General features: G+C 37.4%; 1 protein-coding gene across 5 annotated transcripts in view; it reads right to left on the minus strand.

The window, feature by feature from the left end:
* Positions 1 to 19484, minus strand: part of SGCG (sarcoglycan gamma) — a 456939-nt gene that overhangs the window by 255511 nt on the left and 181944 nt on the right. For 2 of the 5 annotated variants that reach the window (XM_053708511.1, XM_053708513.1), the window contains exon 2: positions 1555 to 1619. In XM_053708511.1, coding sequence (XP_053564486.1) covers positions 1555 to 1619 — 65 coding nt within the window. Of the gene's footprint in view, positions 1 to 1421; positions 1620 to 19484 lie in introns of all 5 variants that reach the window. The other 3 variants (XM_053708512.1, XM_053708514.1, XM_053708515.1) reach the window with 3 other exon arrangements.

The following is a 19484-nucleotide window of genomic DNA, read 5'->3' on the forward strand; positions in this document are numbered from 1 at the left end:
TTAGGTTTAGGGGTTAATAACTTTAATATAGTGGCGGCGACGTTGGGGGCGGCAGATTAGGGGTTAATAAATGTAGGTAGGTGGCGGCGACATTGGGGGCGGCAGATTAGGGGTTAATACATATAATGTAGGTGGCGGCGGTGTCCGGAGCGGCAGATTAGGGGTTAATAATTATAATGTAGGTGTCGGCGATGTCGGGGGTGGCAGATTAGGGGTTAATAAATATAATGTAGGTGTCAGCGATGTTGGGGGCAGCAGATTAGGGGTTCATAAATATAATGTAGGTGGCGGCGGTGTCCGGAGCGGCAGATTAGGGGTTAAAATTTTTATTATAGTGTTTGCAATGCGGGAGGGCCTCGGTTTAGGGGTTAATAGGTAGTTTATGGGTGTTAGTGTACTTTTTAGCACTTTAGTTATGAGTTTTATGTTACGGCGTTGTACCATAAAACTCATAACTACTGACTTTTAAATGCGTTAGGACTCTTGATGGGGTAGGGTGTACTCGTAATCCCGGCGCTATGGAAGTCCCATAGAAAAAAGACTTTACGAAGTTTACGTAAGTTGTTTTGTGGTAAGGCCAAAGAAGTGTGCGGTGACCCTAAACCTGCAAGACTCGTAATACCAGCGGGCGTAAAAAAGCAGCGTTAGGACCTCTTAACGCTGCTTTTTTATCCTAACGCACAACTCGTAATCTAGCCGAAAAGGCTTTATTGTTACAACCATAATGTATTTATAATATAAAATACAGGATATTTTAAAGCAAAAAGAGAATATATATATATATTACCATTAAAATAAATACAAATAAGTCCTTCATTAGATTCAACTTTATCTAAAAAACATACAAACATTGCAACAAACCAATCCTGTACAAACGGCCATGGGTCATGAAAGTTTTATGTTAGCTAACAGGAAAATACACATTTGTGCACAACTCATCTATAGCAATTGCTGGCTGACAGGGAAACTCCAGAATTTCTACTGGGGGACAGAGACACCCCTAAATGCACAAAAACAAAAAGTAGTTTGAGTTTAAAAAACAAACAAACAAACAAAAAAGCTGCTATACATTTTATGGTACAACAACAACAAAAAAACACACTTCAACGATCCATTAAATGTATTAGCTTTATATATTTAACATAAATTCTAATTTAAAATATTATTAACTATATGTTAATTCAGTGAGAACTATTTCCTGCCATTTAGTGCTCCAGACTTGTGTGCACAATACCTATCTAGATATCACTTCAACAAAGAATAACATGAGAATTAAGCAAATTTGATAACAGAAGAAAATAAGAAACTTTTAAAATTGAATTCTCTATCTTAATCATGAAAGAAAAATGTTGGGTTTCATATCCCTTTAAGTATGATTTTATAAAAGGTCACTTTTGCTCTAAAAGAGAAATGCTACTTACTGGTGAAAACCACATCACTTTAAGAATCCAAATTGTTAGAGCAAAATTCACTACCAGGATGATGATTAGAAGAAGTACAAATAAATAGAGACAACGTTTTCTCCAGCCATAGATTCCAATATTGTAGACATACTGTGGGTCTGGCCGTTCTAGGCTTGTTCCTTGTGTTGTTGCCCTGTATTGTTCCCGGACCATCTGCTAAAAGCAAAGACATTTCAATTTCAATGGAAATAGATACAAGTTTAATATGTTTGTTGGCATTTAAGAGAACCATAATGTATTTGTAACATAAAATACAAAAAGAAAAAATATACTAGCGTTCAATAAACAAACAAGTTCTTCATTAAATCCAACTTTATCTAAAAAAACAAAACATCATAGAAAACAATCCTGTACAGATGGGTCCAGGTTACAAGTGGAGCCCGCAAATAACCTGTTGGACGCTAACACTGCTCAAGTTACATCAAGATCTCTCTTATTCTTGAGCTCATATTACAAGAAAAAAGTTAGCGCTCGAGCAAAACCCTCAGGCGTGCTAGCATCTAGAGGTTGGATAGTGCAGCTATGCTAAATCCCTCACCTCATAGACTTATGTGGGGTGCGCTATACAACTCTTTTCTGGCTTTTCACTTGAGGAGTAACAGGAAGGTGCACTAAGAATTTGTTTAAAGAGCTTGATTCTTCACTCAGTAGATTTTTTTTTTACTTAAAAAATATAGATAGATAGATAGATAGATAGATAGATAGATATAAACATATTAAAAATAATTAAAAATGATATTGCATGTTTAAAGGTATTTTACTGTGAAGGGCTCAAATGTGTATAAAGATGTCTATAAATGTGTTTATATGTATATACATGTATGTATGTGTGCATGTAATATTTACACATATAAAGACATAAATACACGTATACACATATATAGACATATACAGTATATATATATATATATATATATATATATATATATACACATGTATACATACACACATACATATATATTTTTTTTATTAAAAGTGTATATGAGTGTAATCATTTATTTTAATATGTTTTTAATGTGTTTTGTGAATTATTTTTTAAAGGGACAGTAAAGTCAAAATTGAACTTAAAGGGACATTAAACCCAAATGATTTATTTCATGATTTAGAAAGAGCATGCAATTTTAAACAACTTTTTAATTTTACTTCTATTATCTAATTTGCTTCATTCTTTAGATAACCTTTGTTGAAGAAATATAAATGCACATAGGTGTGACAATCACACAAGGCATCTATGTGCAGCCAGCAATTAGCAGCGACTGAGCCTATTTAAATATGCTTTTTAACAAAGGATATCAAGAAAATGAAGCAAATTAGATCAAATAAGTAAATTGGAAAGTTGTTTAAAATGTCATGTTCTTTCTAAATCATAAACAAAATAATGTCATTTCCATTTAAATTGATTGGATAGAGAATGACATTTTAAACAACTTTCTGATTTACTTGTATGATCAATTTGTTTTTTTCTCTTGGTATCCTTTGTTAAAGAGGAACCCTAGGTTAGCCTAGGAGTGTGCATGTGTCTTAAGCCATCTAGAAGCAGTGTTTTTAAATGCGTATAACATTACTATAAACAATGTTGCAAACACCACTGCTATAGATTGCTACTGACACATGTACGCTTCTAAGCTCTTATTAACCTACCTAAATTTAGTCTTCAATAAACAATTCCAAAAGAACAAAGCATAGAAGTCAATTGGAATGTTGTTTAAAATTGCATGTTCTATCGGACTAAAGAAAGTTTAATATTGGACTCTCCCTTTAAACCTTACACTTAACTTCAGGGGGCCGAATTATCAAGCTCCGAATGGAGCTTGATGCCCCTGTTTCAGACTCGCCGGAAACAGCATTTATGAAGCAGTGGTCAGCTAACTGGTCAGCTAACTGGTCAGCCTAACTGGTCAGCCTAATCCTATACGATCGGGTTGATTGACACCCCCTGCTAGCGGCCGCAAATCTGCAAGGGCGGCATTGTACAAGCAGTTCACAAGAACTGCTTGTGCAATGATAAATGCAGACAACGTATGACCCTATTTATTTATCACATCTCCCTTTGGCATTCTCCATTTCTTTGTTTCTTTTCCTCTAATAAGTTCTCTGCCTTTACCTACTACTGTATATCTACATATTGACCATTTGATTTGTCCCATTCGGCTTCCTTTACTAGTAGTATAATTGTTTTTTCAGGTTTCTTACATTTATACTGTGAGTTTTTTCTTCCTTTTTCAGATGTAACCCCAAGGTTCTGTATTTTGTCTTTTCCCTACTCTTACATAATTAGGGTAATTAATAAAATAATTTGACTTACTGTATTTATTTGGATTTATTTATTTAAATAGGCACTTGATATCTGAAACTAGGAAGCTGCCTATATTCATATTTGTTCATAAAAAGATCCATCTACATTTAATACATTAAAAAAACAACAACAAAAACAGGCACAGCTTCACTGTTGGAATTTGATTAATAGACTGACCTTTCAATAAGTCCTGTTATATATTATTATTTACAAACTAATAGAGCAAAAATAGCTTTTAACAAAACCATAAGCAACAACCTGTATCTTTCTCTCAAGGCTGTTCAGTTAGAAGATCTTCTTACCTTTTTAGTTATTTCAGAATGATCATTTGCTCTAAACCCCAGAGTCTCATCTGTAGAAAATTCTCAATAGCCCTTGTAAGCCAATATCCTAGGCTAGGTCATTCTTTCTTAAATAGCATTTCTACATGGGTTTAGAATTTCTCATTTCAAGTATATTAAGGAGCTTCATACAACTTAGCCTATAAGTGTTTTTCACAAAAAGAGCAGCACCAGAACTAGGGGTCATAATAGGTTCAGAAGTAATTTGTGGATGGATTTCTCCACAGAAATGCAGGTTGATTTAGCTCAATTTATTAAACTGCAAATGCAGCTTCGGAGTCCTAACTAGTTAAGTAGCTGTGGTCTTAAGACCGCTACTGCTTAATCTCTCTACCACCTAAAGTGTGTTGGATTTCCAGTCGTCACGATCCAGCGGCTTCATGATATTGAGCCTCATCTGCCCGGCCCTCGATAAATGGAGTTAGTTGAATGAAGGGGGTAAAGACAAATACCGTGTGGGACTCAAGAATACCTGGGATAAGCATAAGGCTATCCTATATATACATATAGAGTATATACACTTCTGAGCTCTTCCCAGTCAAACACCTTGACATATACCCTACCCCTTTTAAACTCTTCTTATGCATTTATTTCAATAAACAACATATATTTTACATTTAATATATATATATATATATATATATATATATATACACACACATACACATATACATGAGTGTAATACTTTATTTTAATATGTTTTCCATGTGTTTTGTTAAACTTTTATTGGGGTGTGGGTAAAATCTGGATCCTGCCGGATCTTGCCAGATCCATGTCTAATTTAGACAGATACACACAAATTTAAGGGTTTTCCACACAAACACAACCAGACGCTTCTGGATTCACCAGTTGTTTACACAAAAACATCTGGGTTCTTTCAGAACCAACACTTTTTTTTACAGAAAAACAGCCGGATCCTGCCGGATCCATTTCTAATTTAGTCAGATACACACAAATGTGTTTTCCACACAAACACATCCAAACAATTTTGGATTGACCAATTTCTTTTACACAAAAACATCTGGGTTGTACCAGAACCAACTCTTTTTTTATAGAAAACAGCCGTATCTTGCCAGATCCATGTCTAATTTAGACAGATACACACTAATTGAAGTGTTTTCCACACAAACACATCCAGATACTTCTGAATTCAACAATATTTTACACAAAAACATCTGGGTCCTTCCAGAAACAACTCTTTTTTTTTAATAGAAAATCAGCCAGAACCTGCAGATCTATGTCTAATTTAGACAGATACACACAAATTGAAGTGTTTTCCACACAAACACATCAAGACACTTCCGAATCCAACAATATTTTACACAAAAACATCTGGGTCCTTCCAGAACAAACTTTTTTTATATATAAAAAATAGCCACATCCTGACAGATCCATGTTTAATTCAGACAGACACATAGAAATGTAAGAATTTTCCCACGCAAACACATCCAGACACTTCCTGCTGGATCCATTTCCAATTTTAGATAGATATATGCAAATTGAAGGGTTTTTTTCCAGACAAACACATCCTGACACTTCTGGATCCAACAATATTTAATAAAAACACATATGGGTCCTTTCAGAACCAACACTTTTTTATAAAAAAAACTGGCGGATCCATGTCTAACTTAGACACACACATAAATGTAAGTATTTTCTACATAAACACATCCAGATACTTCTGGATACAACTATATTTTACACAAAAACATCTGAGTCCTTTCAGAACCTACTCTATTTTACAGAAAAAACAGCCAGATCCTGCCAGATCCATGTCCAAATTAGGCAGATACATACAAATGTAAGTGTTTTTTCCCCACAAACACATCCAGACACTGCTGAATACAACAATATTTTACACAAAAACATCTAGATCCTACCAGAACTAGCCTTTTTATTTTATTTACTGAAAAAACAGCCGGATCCATGTCTTATTTAGAGTCAGACAGACACACACAAATTCAGGTATTTTCCACAAAAACACATCCAGATAATGCTGAATTTAATGTCATTAAATACAAAAACATCTGGATACTACCAGAACCGACTCTATTTAACAAAAAACAGCTGCATCCTGCTGGATCCATGTCTATTTAACAAAAAACACATCTATACACTGGGGATTCATCACTATTTTTGACAAAAACATCTGGATTCTACTAGCACCATCTCTTTTTAACAGAAAAACAGCTGGATCCTGCTGGATCCATGGTTAACTTACACAGACACACAGAAATACAAATGTTTTCCACACAAACACATCCAGACTCTACTGGATCTAATGCTATTTTAAATAAAAACATATAGATTCTACCAGAACCGACATTTTAATTACAGAAAAATAGCCTTAACCAGCCTGATCCATGTCTAATTTAGACAGACAGATATAAATTGAAGTGCTTTCCACACAAACATATCCAGACAGTGTTGGAACTATTTTAGACAAAAAACATCTTGATTCCCTGGATGTGTTTGTTTTGAAAACACTCAAATTGGTAGATATCTATCTAAATTAGACATGGCTCGGGCAAGATGTGGCTGTATTTCTGTAAAAAAATGTTTGGCTCTGAAAGGACCCAGATGTTTTTGTGTAAAAAAAAAGTGTTGGATTAAGAAGTGCCTGGATGTGTTTGTGTGGAAAACACTTCAATTTGTGTGTATCTGTCTAAATTAGAGATGGATCCGACAGGATCCAGCTGCTTTTCTGTAAAAAAAGAGTTGGTTCTGGAAGGTCCCAGAAGTTGTTGTGTAAAATATTGTAGGATTCAGAAGTGTCTGGATGTGTTTTTGTGGAAAACCCTTACATTTGTCTGCATCTGTCTAAATTAGACATGGATCCGGCAGTTTTTCTATAAAAAAAGAGTTGGTTCTGGTAGGTCCCAGATGTTGTTGTGTAAAATATTGTAGGATTCAGAAGTGTCTGGATGTGTTTTTGTGGAAAACACTTAAATCTGTGTGTATCTGTCTAAATTAGGCATCTATCTGGCAAGATCCGACTGTTTTTCTATAAAAAAGAATTGGTTCTGGAAGGTACCCAATGTTTTTGGGTAAAATAGTGTTGGATTCAGAAGTGTCTTGATGTGTTTGTGTGGAAAACACTTCAATTTGTGTGTATCTGTCTAAGTTAGAAATGGATCCGGCAGGATCCGGCTGTTTTTCTGTAAAAAAGAACTGGTTATGGAAGGACCCCTATGTTTTTGTGTAATATTGTTGTATTCAGCAGTGTCTGGATGTGCTTTTGTGGAAAACACTTCAATCTGTGTGTATCTGTCTAAATTAGGCATCTATCTGGCAAGATCTGACTGTTTTTCTATAAAAAAAGAATTGGTTCTGGAAGGTACCCAATGTTTTTGGGTAAAATAGTGTTGGATTCAGAAGTGTCTTGATGTGTTTGTGTGGAAAACACTTCAATTTGTGTGTACCTGTCTAAGTTAGACATGGATCCGACAGGATCTGGCTGTTTTTCTGTAAAAAAGAACTGGTTATGGAAGGACCCCTATGTTTTTGTGTAATATTGTTGTATTCAGCAGTGTCTGGATGTGTTTGTGTGGAAAACACTTGAATTTTTGTAAATCTGTTTAAATTATATATGGATCCGGTAGGATCCGTCTGTTTTGTGCAAAAAAATAGTTGGTTCTGAAAGTACTTAGATGTTTTTATGTAAAATATTGATGGATTCACAAGTGTCTGGATGTGTTTGTGTAGAAAACACTTCAATTTGTGTGTATCTGCCTAATTAGAAATGGATCCGGCAGGATCCGACAGGATCCGACTGTTTATTTTATAAAAAAGTGTTGGTTCTGGAAGGACCGAGATGTTTTTTCCAAATATTGTTGGATTCAGAAGTGTCTGGATGTGTTTGTGTGGAAACCACTTCAATTTGTGTGTATCTGTCTAAATTAGATATGGATCCGGCAGGATCTGGCTGTTTTTCTATAACAAAAGAGTTGGTTCTGGAAGGACACCAATGTTTTTGGGTAAAATATTGTTGGATTCAGAACTGTCTTGATGTGTTTGTGTGGAAAACCACTTCAATTTGTGTGTATCTGTCTAAATTAGACATGGATCCGGCAGGATCCAGCTATTTTTCCATAAAAAAGGAAGGACCCAGACTTTTTTGTGTAAAAAAAAAATGTTGAATCCAGAAGCGTCTGGATGTGTTTGTGTGGAAAACACTTAGATTTGTGTCTATCCATCTAAATTAGACATGGATCTGGCCTGATCCACATTTTTTTCTGTAGAAAAGTGTTGGTTCTGGAAGGACCCAGATGTTTTTGTGTAAAATATTGTTGGATTCAGAAGTGTCTTGATGTGTTTTTGTGGAAAACACTTCAATTTGTGTGTATCTGTCTAAATTAGACATGGATCCGACAGAATCTGGCTGTTTTTCTTTAAAAAAAGTGTTGGTTCTACAAGGACCCAGATGTTTTTGTGTAAAATATTGTTGAATCCAGAAATGTCTGGATGTGTTTATGCGGAAAACACTTCAATTTGTGTGTATCTGTCTAAATTAGACATAGATGCAGCAGGATCTGGCTGTATTTCTGTAAAAAAAAGTGTTGGTTCTGAAAGGACCCAGATTTTTTTGTGTAAAAAAATTATGGATCCAGAAGTGTCAGGATGTGTTTGTGTAGAAAACACTTACATTTGTGTGCATCTGTCTAAATTAGACATGGACCCGACAGGATCTGGCTTTTTTCTGTAAAAAAAGTGTTTGTTCTGAAAGGACGCAGATGTTTTTGTATAAAACATTAGTGGATCCAGAAGCATACGGATATGTTTGTGTGGGAAAACATTTAAATGTGTGTGTATCTGTCTAAATTAGACATGGATTCGGCAGGATCCGGCTGTTTTTCTGTAAAAAAGTGTTGTTTTTGAAAGGACCCAGATGTTTTTGTGTAAAAAATTGGTTGGCTCCAGAAGCATCTGGATGTGTTTGTATGGAAAATACTTTGTGTATATCTGTCTAAATTAGACAAGGATCCGGCTTTTACCCACACCCCTTTTATTGTAGCCCTAACACTTTACTTCAGGTCACAAGTCACAGTAAATTTTTTAGCACTGTTATTTGTTGCACTCGGGGCGCAACATATAACTTTCAACTTGTAATTTGAGTGATATTTGGCATGGTCGAGATATCTATTGAAAGTGTAGGGCATGCTAAATGTATGTCAGGCACGCTAAATATTCTCTGGTAATTCTTCTTTACCATGGACTTGTAATACCCTTTTGAGCGCTAATCCTAACACAGTCCAGAAATATTGATACCGCATCTAGCTGTAGCACGAATGTTGTGGTAAATGAGATCATGAAAGTGGATATACCCTTTTCTGCTCTATATTCATCAGGTTACAATGGTATGCTTTTACTAGCCAGTCCAACACAAACTCAACAATAATGTAACACCATCAGTATAAAGAGATATATTTTTCTCCACAGCATTGACTTAAAAAAAATTCTGAAAATGTTTTGCTAAATCAAGCAAAGGTGGACTTTCTCTTACTAGTATTCTATCTGGGCGTTTAAAATACTTGAAAGTCTACACACAGATAATGCTTGGCTGCTTAGCCTAAGCAATCCTGACGAACCTTGGTAGTTTTCAGGGTAGAAAATAAGCTATATACATCAATCCCCTTTGTCTCTAATGCCACTTATAGAAAACTCAGGACTATAGAATATTTTCTTGTCATATATAATGCCCCAACAACTGCAAGTGGCTTTTTCCTGTCTGCAGTTTCACACCACTATGCAAAATACTTTAATCTAATTGGTGAGCACTCCAGTCACTCCAGCTATTACCCTCTCCCCGACAAATGGCACAGCAACAGGATAGTATTAACAGCTAAGGCAATGAAGCTTAGACCCCAACAGCAAATGGCTAACATTATAAATGTTCTAATTTTTGCAAACCAGTATCTACCATCAAGCTACTGTTTATTCTTTAGGAATGTTGTTATTTTCCCATTAATGGAAGTGAGGGTCTTTTAAAAGTCATCTGCAATGCACATGCAACACTTTCAACACTTTATACCACACTGAATCAATATTCCCCTTATTTACTCTCCAGCACAAGTGTATGGTGATCTGTAACAGCACCATCCCCTGCAGGGATCCTTGCATCACAAGCACTCCAATAATAAACCCCTTCATTTCAATATTTATTTGATTATTTATTTGACCATCTAGGCCCTCCACCTGCTCACTTACCCATAGGATCTTTATCAACAGCCCAACAGTGACCACTAGAATCTACATTTCTACTTTTTTAAGGATCTAGCATTGCCAGCTTGTTTTTTTCATCAGAATTTGTCTGAAGTAATTGTTTCCTATCTTACTTAAAGGGACAGTCTACACCAGAATTGTTATTGTTTAAAAAGATAGATAATCCCTTTATTACTCATTCCCCAGTTTTGCATAACCAGCACAGTTATATTAATCTATGTTTTACCTCTGTGATAACCTTGTATTTAAGCCTCTGCAGACTGCCCCTTATCTCAGTGCTTTTGAAAGACAGGCAGTTTAGCCAATCAGGGCAGACTCCTAAATAACTCCACGGGAGTGAGTACAATGCTATCTATATGACACACATGAACTAGTACTGTCTAACTGTTAAAAACTTTCAAAATGCTCTGAGCTAAGAGGCGGTTTTCAATGGTTTAGAAATCAATTTGAGCCTACCTAGGTTTAGCTTTTCAAAAATACCACCAAGGGAACAAAGCAAATTTAATGATAAAAGTCAATTGGAAAGTTGTTTAAAATTGCATGCTATAGCGGAATCATGAAAGCTTAATTTTGACTAGACTGTCTCTTTAAGAAAGGATCACCTCCTTTTTTTCCCCAACACAAGTCCTCTCATAAGATTATTTTTGGCTCAACCTTTTAGCATTAGAAAGTTTTTCTAAATGTATTGATTGATTGATTAAACAATTAAGAGCTGGACTTTCATGAGAACCTGCACATTTAAAAAGGAAACAAAAATCAATTTACTCCCATTATCAAATGGTGCAATCATTCGATGTGCTCACTTTTTGAGGCACAAACTCCAACTGAGCATGTGCAAGAGTTCACAGTGTATATGTATATGAGTCAGTGATTTGCTAATGGCTGTCACATGATACAAAGAGGTCATTTGAAAGTCATAGTGTTATTGCGTTGTATTATACGTAGTTAGATAATATTTATGTCTATAATGCTGTTCTGACAAAAGTAAAGATTTTATTCACAAATATTAAATATGTTTTTATATGTGCCCTATATATATGGGACACATATGAAAAATACATATGTCAGGGCTGTTTAAAGAAATGTTTTGTATAAGAACCCTGACATATGTATTTTTCACGTGTTCCTTCTTAAAGCGGCAATATGGTCAGCCTAGCCCTAATGGATTTAATGAATGAGTTATGGTGGGTTTATGCTCATTTTGAGTAAATAAATAGCTAGCAAACACATTATGAAGCAAACATTAAATCTGTCATGCTTACACTGTATAAAAAAAATACAGAATCTATTCAGTAACTATAAATCCCCTCCTCCCACCCCACAAGAATCCTGTAGAACAATTAAATTAAAATGCTTCTCATACATTTGCATTATTCTCTTTATGGTCACTGATTATCAATGCATTTTATGGTTTGCATGAGACAAATAAAGATTCATTTAAAAAAAGCACCAGTTGATGTCAGGGTATAAATGTACTTAGGATCACTTTTAAGTCTCATGACTCAGCAGTCTATATTAAGAGCAGGTTTCTGAAGCAATACATTTTTGAAGTTTCAGTTATTAAATAGTATGAACCTAGCCATATATTAAAGGGACAGTAAACATGGTAAAAAATGTTACATAATTTTGCTTTATCTGCAGAATTATGTATCATTCATAGCCGTACATTTTAAAAAAAGATGTCAACGGGTAAAATATATCATCATTGCAGGCAGACAGGTTTGGAAGTACTGAACATGTCCATCTGCAATTACTAGTTGTTATGCTGTATCACACAGCAAATTTAACATTGCACAAGAGGATTCTTGTGCAATGTTGTCCCCTGCTCCTATGCAACCAAAAGCATTAGAGCAGGGCATGTCAATCACTCCCAACAAGCGATTGTCACAGTGATTGATCTCACCAGCTTCTGAAGGGGCGGAGAGGACAAAAGAAAATTGATGCTTACCTGATAAATGTATGGTGAGTCCACGGCTTTATCACTTACTGTTGGGAATATCACTCCTGGCCAGCAGTAGGAGGCAAAGAGCACCACAGCCAAGCTGTTAGGTATCACTTCCCTTCCCACAACCCCCAGTTATTCAACCAAAGAAAAATGGAGAAAAAAGGAGTAGCACAAGGTGCGGGGCTGTGGACTCACCATATCCAGAAAGAAATACATTTATCAGGTAAGCATCAATTTTCTTTTCTTTCCTAAGATGTGGTGAGTCCACTGCTTCCTCACTTACTGTTGGGGACCAATACCCAAGCTAGAGGACACAGATGAGTAGGGAGGGACAAGACAGGCAGACGTAAACAGAAGACACCACAGCTTGAAGAACTTTTCTCCCAAAAGAAGCCTCAGTGGAGGCAAAAGTAACAAATTTGAAACATTTTGAAAAAGTATGCAGTGAAGACCAAGTTGCAGCCTTGCAAAACTGATCCACAGAAACTTCATCTGTGAAAGCCCCCCAAAAATGAGACAGCCCTCGTGGAATGAGCCATAAGTCTCCGCCAGACACTTGTGCAAAAAAAGAAAATGCAGAAATCTGACCCTTCAGAGAACTGACTGACAAACTGTCCTCCAGACCTTCCTGGAGAAAGACAAAACCCCTATGAATCCTGACCCTACTTCCAAGAGAAGTCCTGTCATTCACACCAAAAAGGGAATTTACGCCATACCTTATGGTAAAAGTTACCAGTAACAGGCTTGCAAGTCTGAATCATGGTCTCAAGACCGATTCAGCAAAACCACGCTTAGGCAGAATCAAGCATTCAATCTCCAAGCAGAAAGCTACAGAGAAACGACTGGTCTGGACCCTGAATCAGAAGGTCCTTCATCAGGAACAACCACCAAGGTGGAAGAGATACATCCCCGGTAGGGCTGTGTACCAGATCCTGTGAGACTATGCAGGAATTATTCAAAATACAGATGCTCACTCTAATTTGATACGAGCAATGACTTGTGCAAGGAGAGCAAACTGAGGAACAGGGATGTCAGACGGAAATCCCAAGGAACCATCAGGGAATTTAACAGAGGAGCCTGCTGATCTCTTGACCTTTAAACGTAACTAGGATGCTTGGCATACTGCCATCTCCAACTCCAGCACCCCCCATTTGAGGTTTAACCTGGAGAACACCTCCGGGAGAAACGCCCACTTCCCGGGATGAAAAATCTGACTGCTCAAGAAGCCGCTCTCCGGTATCCACTCCTGAAATGTGAATAGTGGATATACAACAAATGAGAGCGTCTGCCCATCGAACAATCCATGCCAATCATGGCTAAGGAAATCCAGGTTCCTCCCAGGTGGTTGATGCAAACCACCAAGATGAAATTGTCCAACGAACCTGAAAAACTGGCTTAAACAACTAAGGTCAAGCCATCAGAATTGTAGATCACTCTCAACTCCAGAATGGTTATGGGGAGAACAGACTCCTACCAAGTCCATAGACACTGGAAGATGAAAGAAACAAGAAAGGTGCCTGTGTGTACCAGTAGATAACCAAATGATAATTTTCAAAGAGCCCTAATCAGGGTACTCACATTTGCAAAGAGCACTCAGACAGTGCTATTGGAAACAGGCTGGATGTTTGACAGCAACCCAGCTCACTGATTGCAGAAACAAAATGTCATCAAATCTGGAGAAGATAAGACAAAACAGAGTGCCTGTGTGTACCAGTAATAAACCAAAAAGATATCAGTGTAGATTCTCATTCCGTATACTCACATTTGTGAAGAGCACTCAGACAGTGCTATTAGGCACAAGCTGGATATTTAGCAGCAAACCAGCTAACTGATATGATGGTAACACAGGCACTGGAACACAGGGACACAGGAACACAGGTACTCCAAAATATATAGAAGAGTCTCAAAGGATAGAGACTATAAACTAAAACTGCAGAATAGACTGCAACAAATGCAGCCTATAACTCCCTAAGGAGTAACAGGTAGGTAGGAAAGGCACGGTTCCAATGTATAATGAACAAAATTTAAAAATGATTTATTGTAAATCAAAAATACAAAAAATACAGATAAAAATATAAAACAATAGAACCAGAAGGCAGGGGTTGCTAGCTACCCTCCTTCAAATATGCAACGCATTTCTCAGTGCTTTACCACACTGTTTCATCAGGCATCAGGCAAGTCCATAGACACCAACCCAACAGGCTGATGTCCATGTTCCCCATTACTCAGGAAAGTCACCGGAAGCATGTGCCCCGAGACAGAAACTCCTGAGAAAACCACCACAGGAAGAATCTCAAGTGAACAGATCCAGATCTATCCTCCGAGAACCACATGATCCCCGTTCCACTAACTGAGCATGTAAATTAGCAGTCTCTCAGATGGAGACAAGCAAATGTATAATGCCCAATGAAGTAACAATCAGACCAATTACCTCTATACATTGGGCCACTGAAGGACCAAACAGTATAGAGCAGAGAGAGGCAAGAGGAAAAATCCTTGATTTTCTGACCTCTGTCAAAAAAATCTTCAGAGATAGGGAAACTAATTTGGTCCCTAAGAAAACTACCCCTGTAGCTGGAACAAGGGAACTCATTTTCAGATTCACTTCAGACCTGTGGGAATGAAGAAAAGACAACAAGATCTCTGTATGAGAGTTTACTTGTTGAAAGGTGGCACCTGAACCATTATGTCGTCCAGGAAGGGCACCACCACAATTCCCCGAAACCTGAGCACTGCCAAGATAGCCCCTTCTGGGAGCCGCGGCAAGGCCAAAGGGAAGAGCCACAAACTGAAAAAGTTTGACGACAGAAAGGCAAAGCTCAGGAACTTGAAAATACGCGTCCTCCAGGTCTATGGTCACCAGGAACTGACCCACTTGGACCAAAGGAAGAATGGAACGAATTGCTTCCATTTTGAAGGATTGTACTCTGAGAAACTTGTTAAAACACTTCAGGTCTACAATGGGTCGAAAAGTTCCCACTTTATTGGGAACCACGAACATATTTAAATAGAATCCTAGTCCCTGTTCCCTTCCTGGAACTATCACTCCCAGGGAGGAAATATCCTGAACACAGTTCAAGAAAACCTCTCTTTTTATCTGGATTACAGATCATCTTGAGAGGTGTAATCTGCCCCTGGGAGGAAAAGTCTTGAATTCTATTATGTAATCCTGAGATACTGGGTCCACAGCCCATCTGGGACATCTCGTATCTAAGCTTGCTAAAACAGAGAAAGTCTGCCCCCCCCCCCACTTGATCCGATCCCGGAGGCAAACCTTTCATGCTGACTTAGACTCAGCTGCGAGTCGCTTTGATTGCTTCCCCTTATCCCAAGACTGATAGGGTCTCCAAGACTTGGACTGTTTCTGCTTGGAAGAAGGAGAGGAAGACTTTCCTTAGAAGTTACGAAAGGAACAAAATGTACTTTGATGTTCTTTAGGTCTGTTCTTCTCGCCTGGAGTTAGAAAAGAACCTTTTCCACCCATAATATTAGAAATTCTCTCTGCCAGACCAGACTCAAAACAAGGTCTTACCCTTGTAAGGAAGCGCAAAAAGCTTGGACTTAGAGGAAACTTCAGCTGACCAAGATTTTAGCCACAATGCCCTGCAGGCTATAATAACTTGCATGTTAGCATCAGAAAAAAGGAGTTGGCTAGCTTGAGAGCCTTAATCCTATCTTGGATCTCCTCCAAAGGAGTCAGTCGGCTTTGGGTCTCCCAAAGGAGTCTCTACCAAAATGAATGAGACAAGGTGTCGCACCCAAAAGATGCTGCACTTCTCACAGACTGGAACAGGGAACACTCCCGCAGAGGAAGAAACATCATAGCAACTATAAAGTTTATTAGATTTCTTAGGGTTGACAATGACAGGCGTATCAGAGTCGTCCAAGGTAGCCAAAACCTCCTTAACAATACACAGACGAGTTCAAGCTTAAACTGAAAGACACTACTTCAGGATCAGATGAAGGAATTACACTGTCCAAACCTTTGATTTCACCCTCAGATGCTACCAACGTATCCTCCACCTCAGACTTATGATGGAGGGCAGCCTGCATAGCAGTAGGTGGAGCAGAAACCTTACTATCTGAATCTCTAATGTTCCTCTTGTGTTTTTCCTGAAAGATAGGAAAAGCAGACAATGCCGCAAATACTGCAGAAGATACCTCAGCAACAATATCTGCAAGCAAATAAACTCCTCCAGGAGATTGAGAGGAACCGCATGGCACTGTTTGTGATGCCGTGAAGACTTCAGACGTGTAAGGAGAAAGCTGTGGTATTGCCTGAACAGCATCATCCTGAGAGATGTAATGCTCAGAAAAATAAAAAAGGAATTTTCCTTTAAAACAAAGTTCTCATTAAAATAGGAGAAACAAAAGTCTATAAATCAAGGCAGAGCAGATATATGTCCATAGGAGCAGAGCTCTAGCACCGTGAACAACTTCACAGAAACAAGCACAAAAATTAAATATGTTAAAAATTGTGCTGTTACTTTAATCATAAGAAATTGGCGTAGGACATAAGAGGCACAAATACACAGGAACAGGACCTTGTTCCACAGTAAGATAAAAAATCCCATATTATATATAAAGGACTTTCTCATAATATGTGCACTGTCACTTTAAGGACCTGATAAGAGTATATTTAAAATACCGTAAGAGAGCTTATCTCCATGACTGTTGAACCACACAGGTCCCAATTGGTTGAAATGGTACACTTGCAATAGCCCGTCAGACTGAGTTCTCTAACACTCAGGGACATAAACCAACATCACCACTCCGTTCTCCAATGGATTAGAAAGCAGAGTCACGTCACCGGAATCAGCAACCTGCAAAAAATGGCGCCACTCCGCTCAAGATTTCATAATGAAGGCGGAGTCAAAATGGTGCCTTTACCTGCTACTAATAACATATTAAAGAAAAATGGTCAGCACCTCTCCGACTAGAAGCAGAGAAGATTAGTGGTAGCCCCAAATTCGGACTGAGGGGTAAACTGTTCACAAAGCGCACGCTTCCAGACTCAATATAGGTAACAGTAGAATTATAGTCGCACCACCAAGTTACCAAAGTTCAGTACTTTATTGAGCCAAATTAAAAAAAATCAGCAACGTTTCGGACAAATGTCCTTAATCATGCATCAACATTTGTCCGAAACGTTGCTGATTTTTTTGAATTTGGCTCAATAAAGTACTGAACTTTGGTAACTTGGTGGTGCGACTATCATTCTACTGTTACCTTCATTGGGGGTATTGTGCAGTGCCCCTTGGTTTGCACACTGTGTAAATCCCAGGTGATGGATCTTTGGAACTTTTTCCAGGCTCAATATACATATACTCAGAGCAATATCGTCACTAGCAGGGACCAATAAACAAAATTCAGTGTCAAACATTTAACTGTCTAGAAAAAATATGCAGCCAAATCATTCAATAATAAAAATAAAAATGAGCCCCACATAACTTGTTAACCCCTTCATCACTAATAGACGAAACAGTCACTCTCCCATAATTTTGCCACATCAAGTGCCTGCACACTGCCATAATAATATCCTCCCTGGGATATTTCTTGTCCCAATTAATGTTTGCAGATACCTTAAAGTGCACAGTCTCCCATACTTATAAAACAAAAGGGCACTTACCTGCATCTAGCTGTCCGGCAGTAGAACAGTTTACACAGCAAAGTTTACCTCAAAGTATGTAACCTAAATTTACTTACTATTATGTATAGCTGTTCTCTACGGCTCTGTCATCTAACTTAATGCAGCGTGCTTCAGCACTGGGTAAAGCAGCCGATAACTTTACCCAGCGTTGGAGCATGCTACATTGGTTTAACGGTGTGATTGGGAGCGCTGTGATAGGACAGCAAGCCCATGATGTGTTTTTTTTTTTTTTAACTGCAACACTGAAGAGGGCGGCTATATATGAATGGTAAATACATTTTTAGGTGCATACATTTATACTTTTACATCAATTTAAAAGGAATGGTTGGTTATACTTATACAAATGTGCAGAATTATCAAGCATTGTTTACAATGTTTACTGTATCTTTAATTTTTGGCATTTTACAATAGATGTGTTATTGAGATATCTAACTTTTGATTTAAGTTTTAAGGAATACTAGGCAATAAAATGTTGTGTGATAAAGAACAAAGTGTTTAATTCAAAAATTATCCTTCATCAGAAAGAGAAAAAAGCAATATAATTTCAGTCCAGATTCAGTGAAGGACAAATCCACTAATAGATGTTACATAAATTAAATAGTAGAAACCTGATGAAGTATATCTCATTAAAGTAAGTCATCAATGATGTTTAATAGCTTACTAAAGCTTATAGACAGCTATTTGTTCTCTGTAAATTCAGCCCATTGTACCCTAAGGAAAGTTGATTAATGACACAAAGTTGTTGTAGTACATGTAGCCTAATAAAGTAATAACATTCAATGTGAACATATCACAGGCAAATCTTGCATGCTGTAGTAACATCAATATTTCAATCAGAATTTACCCTTGAAAAATACTGTATCACACAGGTTCAGCTACAAAGCTATTAGAAATCTATATGAATTGTAGGCACATAGAGGAATATGCTGAATATTTGCTTCCTGTTTACTTTAGGATGACCATAATCACCTGTAAGGGAAGATGACTAAAACATATGTACTGCAAAGTTACTTTGAGGGTTCTTAGTGTTGCAGAATCTGTTGACGCTCTACAAATAAATTATAATAATGCAATATTATTATTATTATCAGTTATTTGTAGAGCCCCAACAGATTCTGCAGAGTTATAAATATAGGAATAATATGCAACGGTAGAGTTTATAGGAGACAAATGTGTAGCGGGCCCTGCCAAAAGTTGAATTGTTGTAAATCACATGAATGACAAAATAAGTGGGCTTGTAAGTTTACATGCTTAGGGGGTTTCAAGGGGATGACAAAGGAGGAGAAAAACTGAGGTAAGAATGGTTAGTGTGTGTTGTATGCATCACTGAACAGTAGAGTATTTAAGAAACACTTAAAACTATGAAAACTAGTGGAGAGGAAGAGAGTTTCACAAAATAGGCACCATTCTGGAGAAGTTATGTAGATGGGAATGTGAGGAGGTAACAAGAAAGGAGGAGAGGAGGTCTTGAGCAGAGCAGGTCTTGAGCAGAACCTAGGGGACAGGAGAGAAGGTATCTGGACACGAGGTCTGAGATATAGAGAGGAGCAGTGTTATTTAGGGCCTT

Source organism: Bombina bombina, chromosome 3 (assembly GCF_027579735.1).
Source record: "Bombina bombina isolate aBomBom1 chromosome 3, aBomBom1.pri, whole genome shotgun sequence".
Taxonomy (NCBI): Eukaryota; Metazoa; Chordata; class Amphibia; order Anura; family Bombinatoridae; genus Bombina; species Bombina bombina.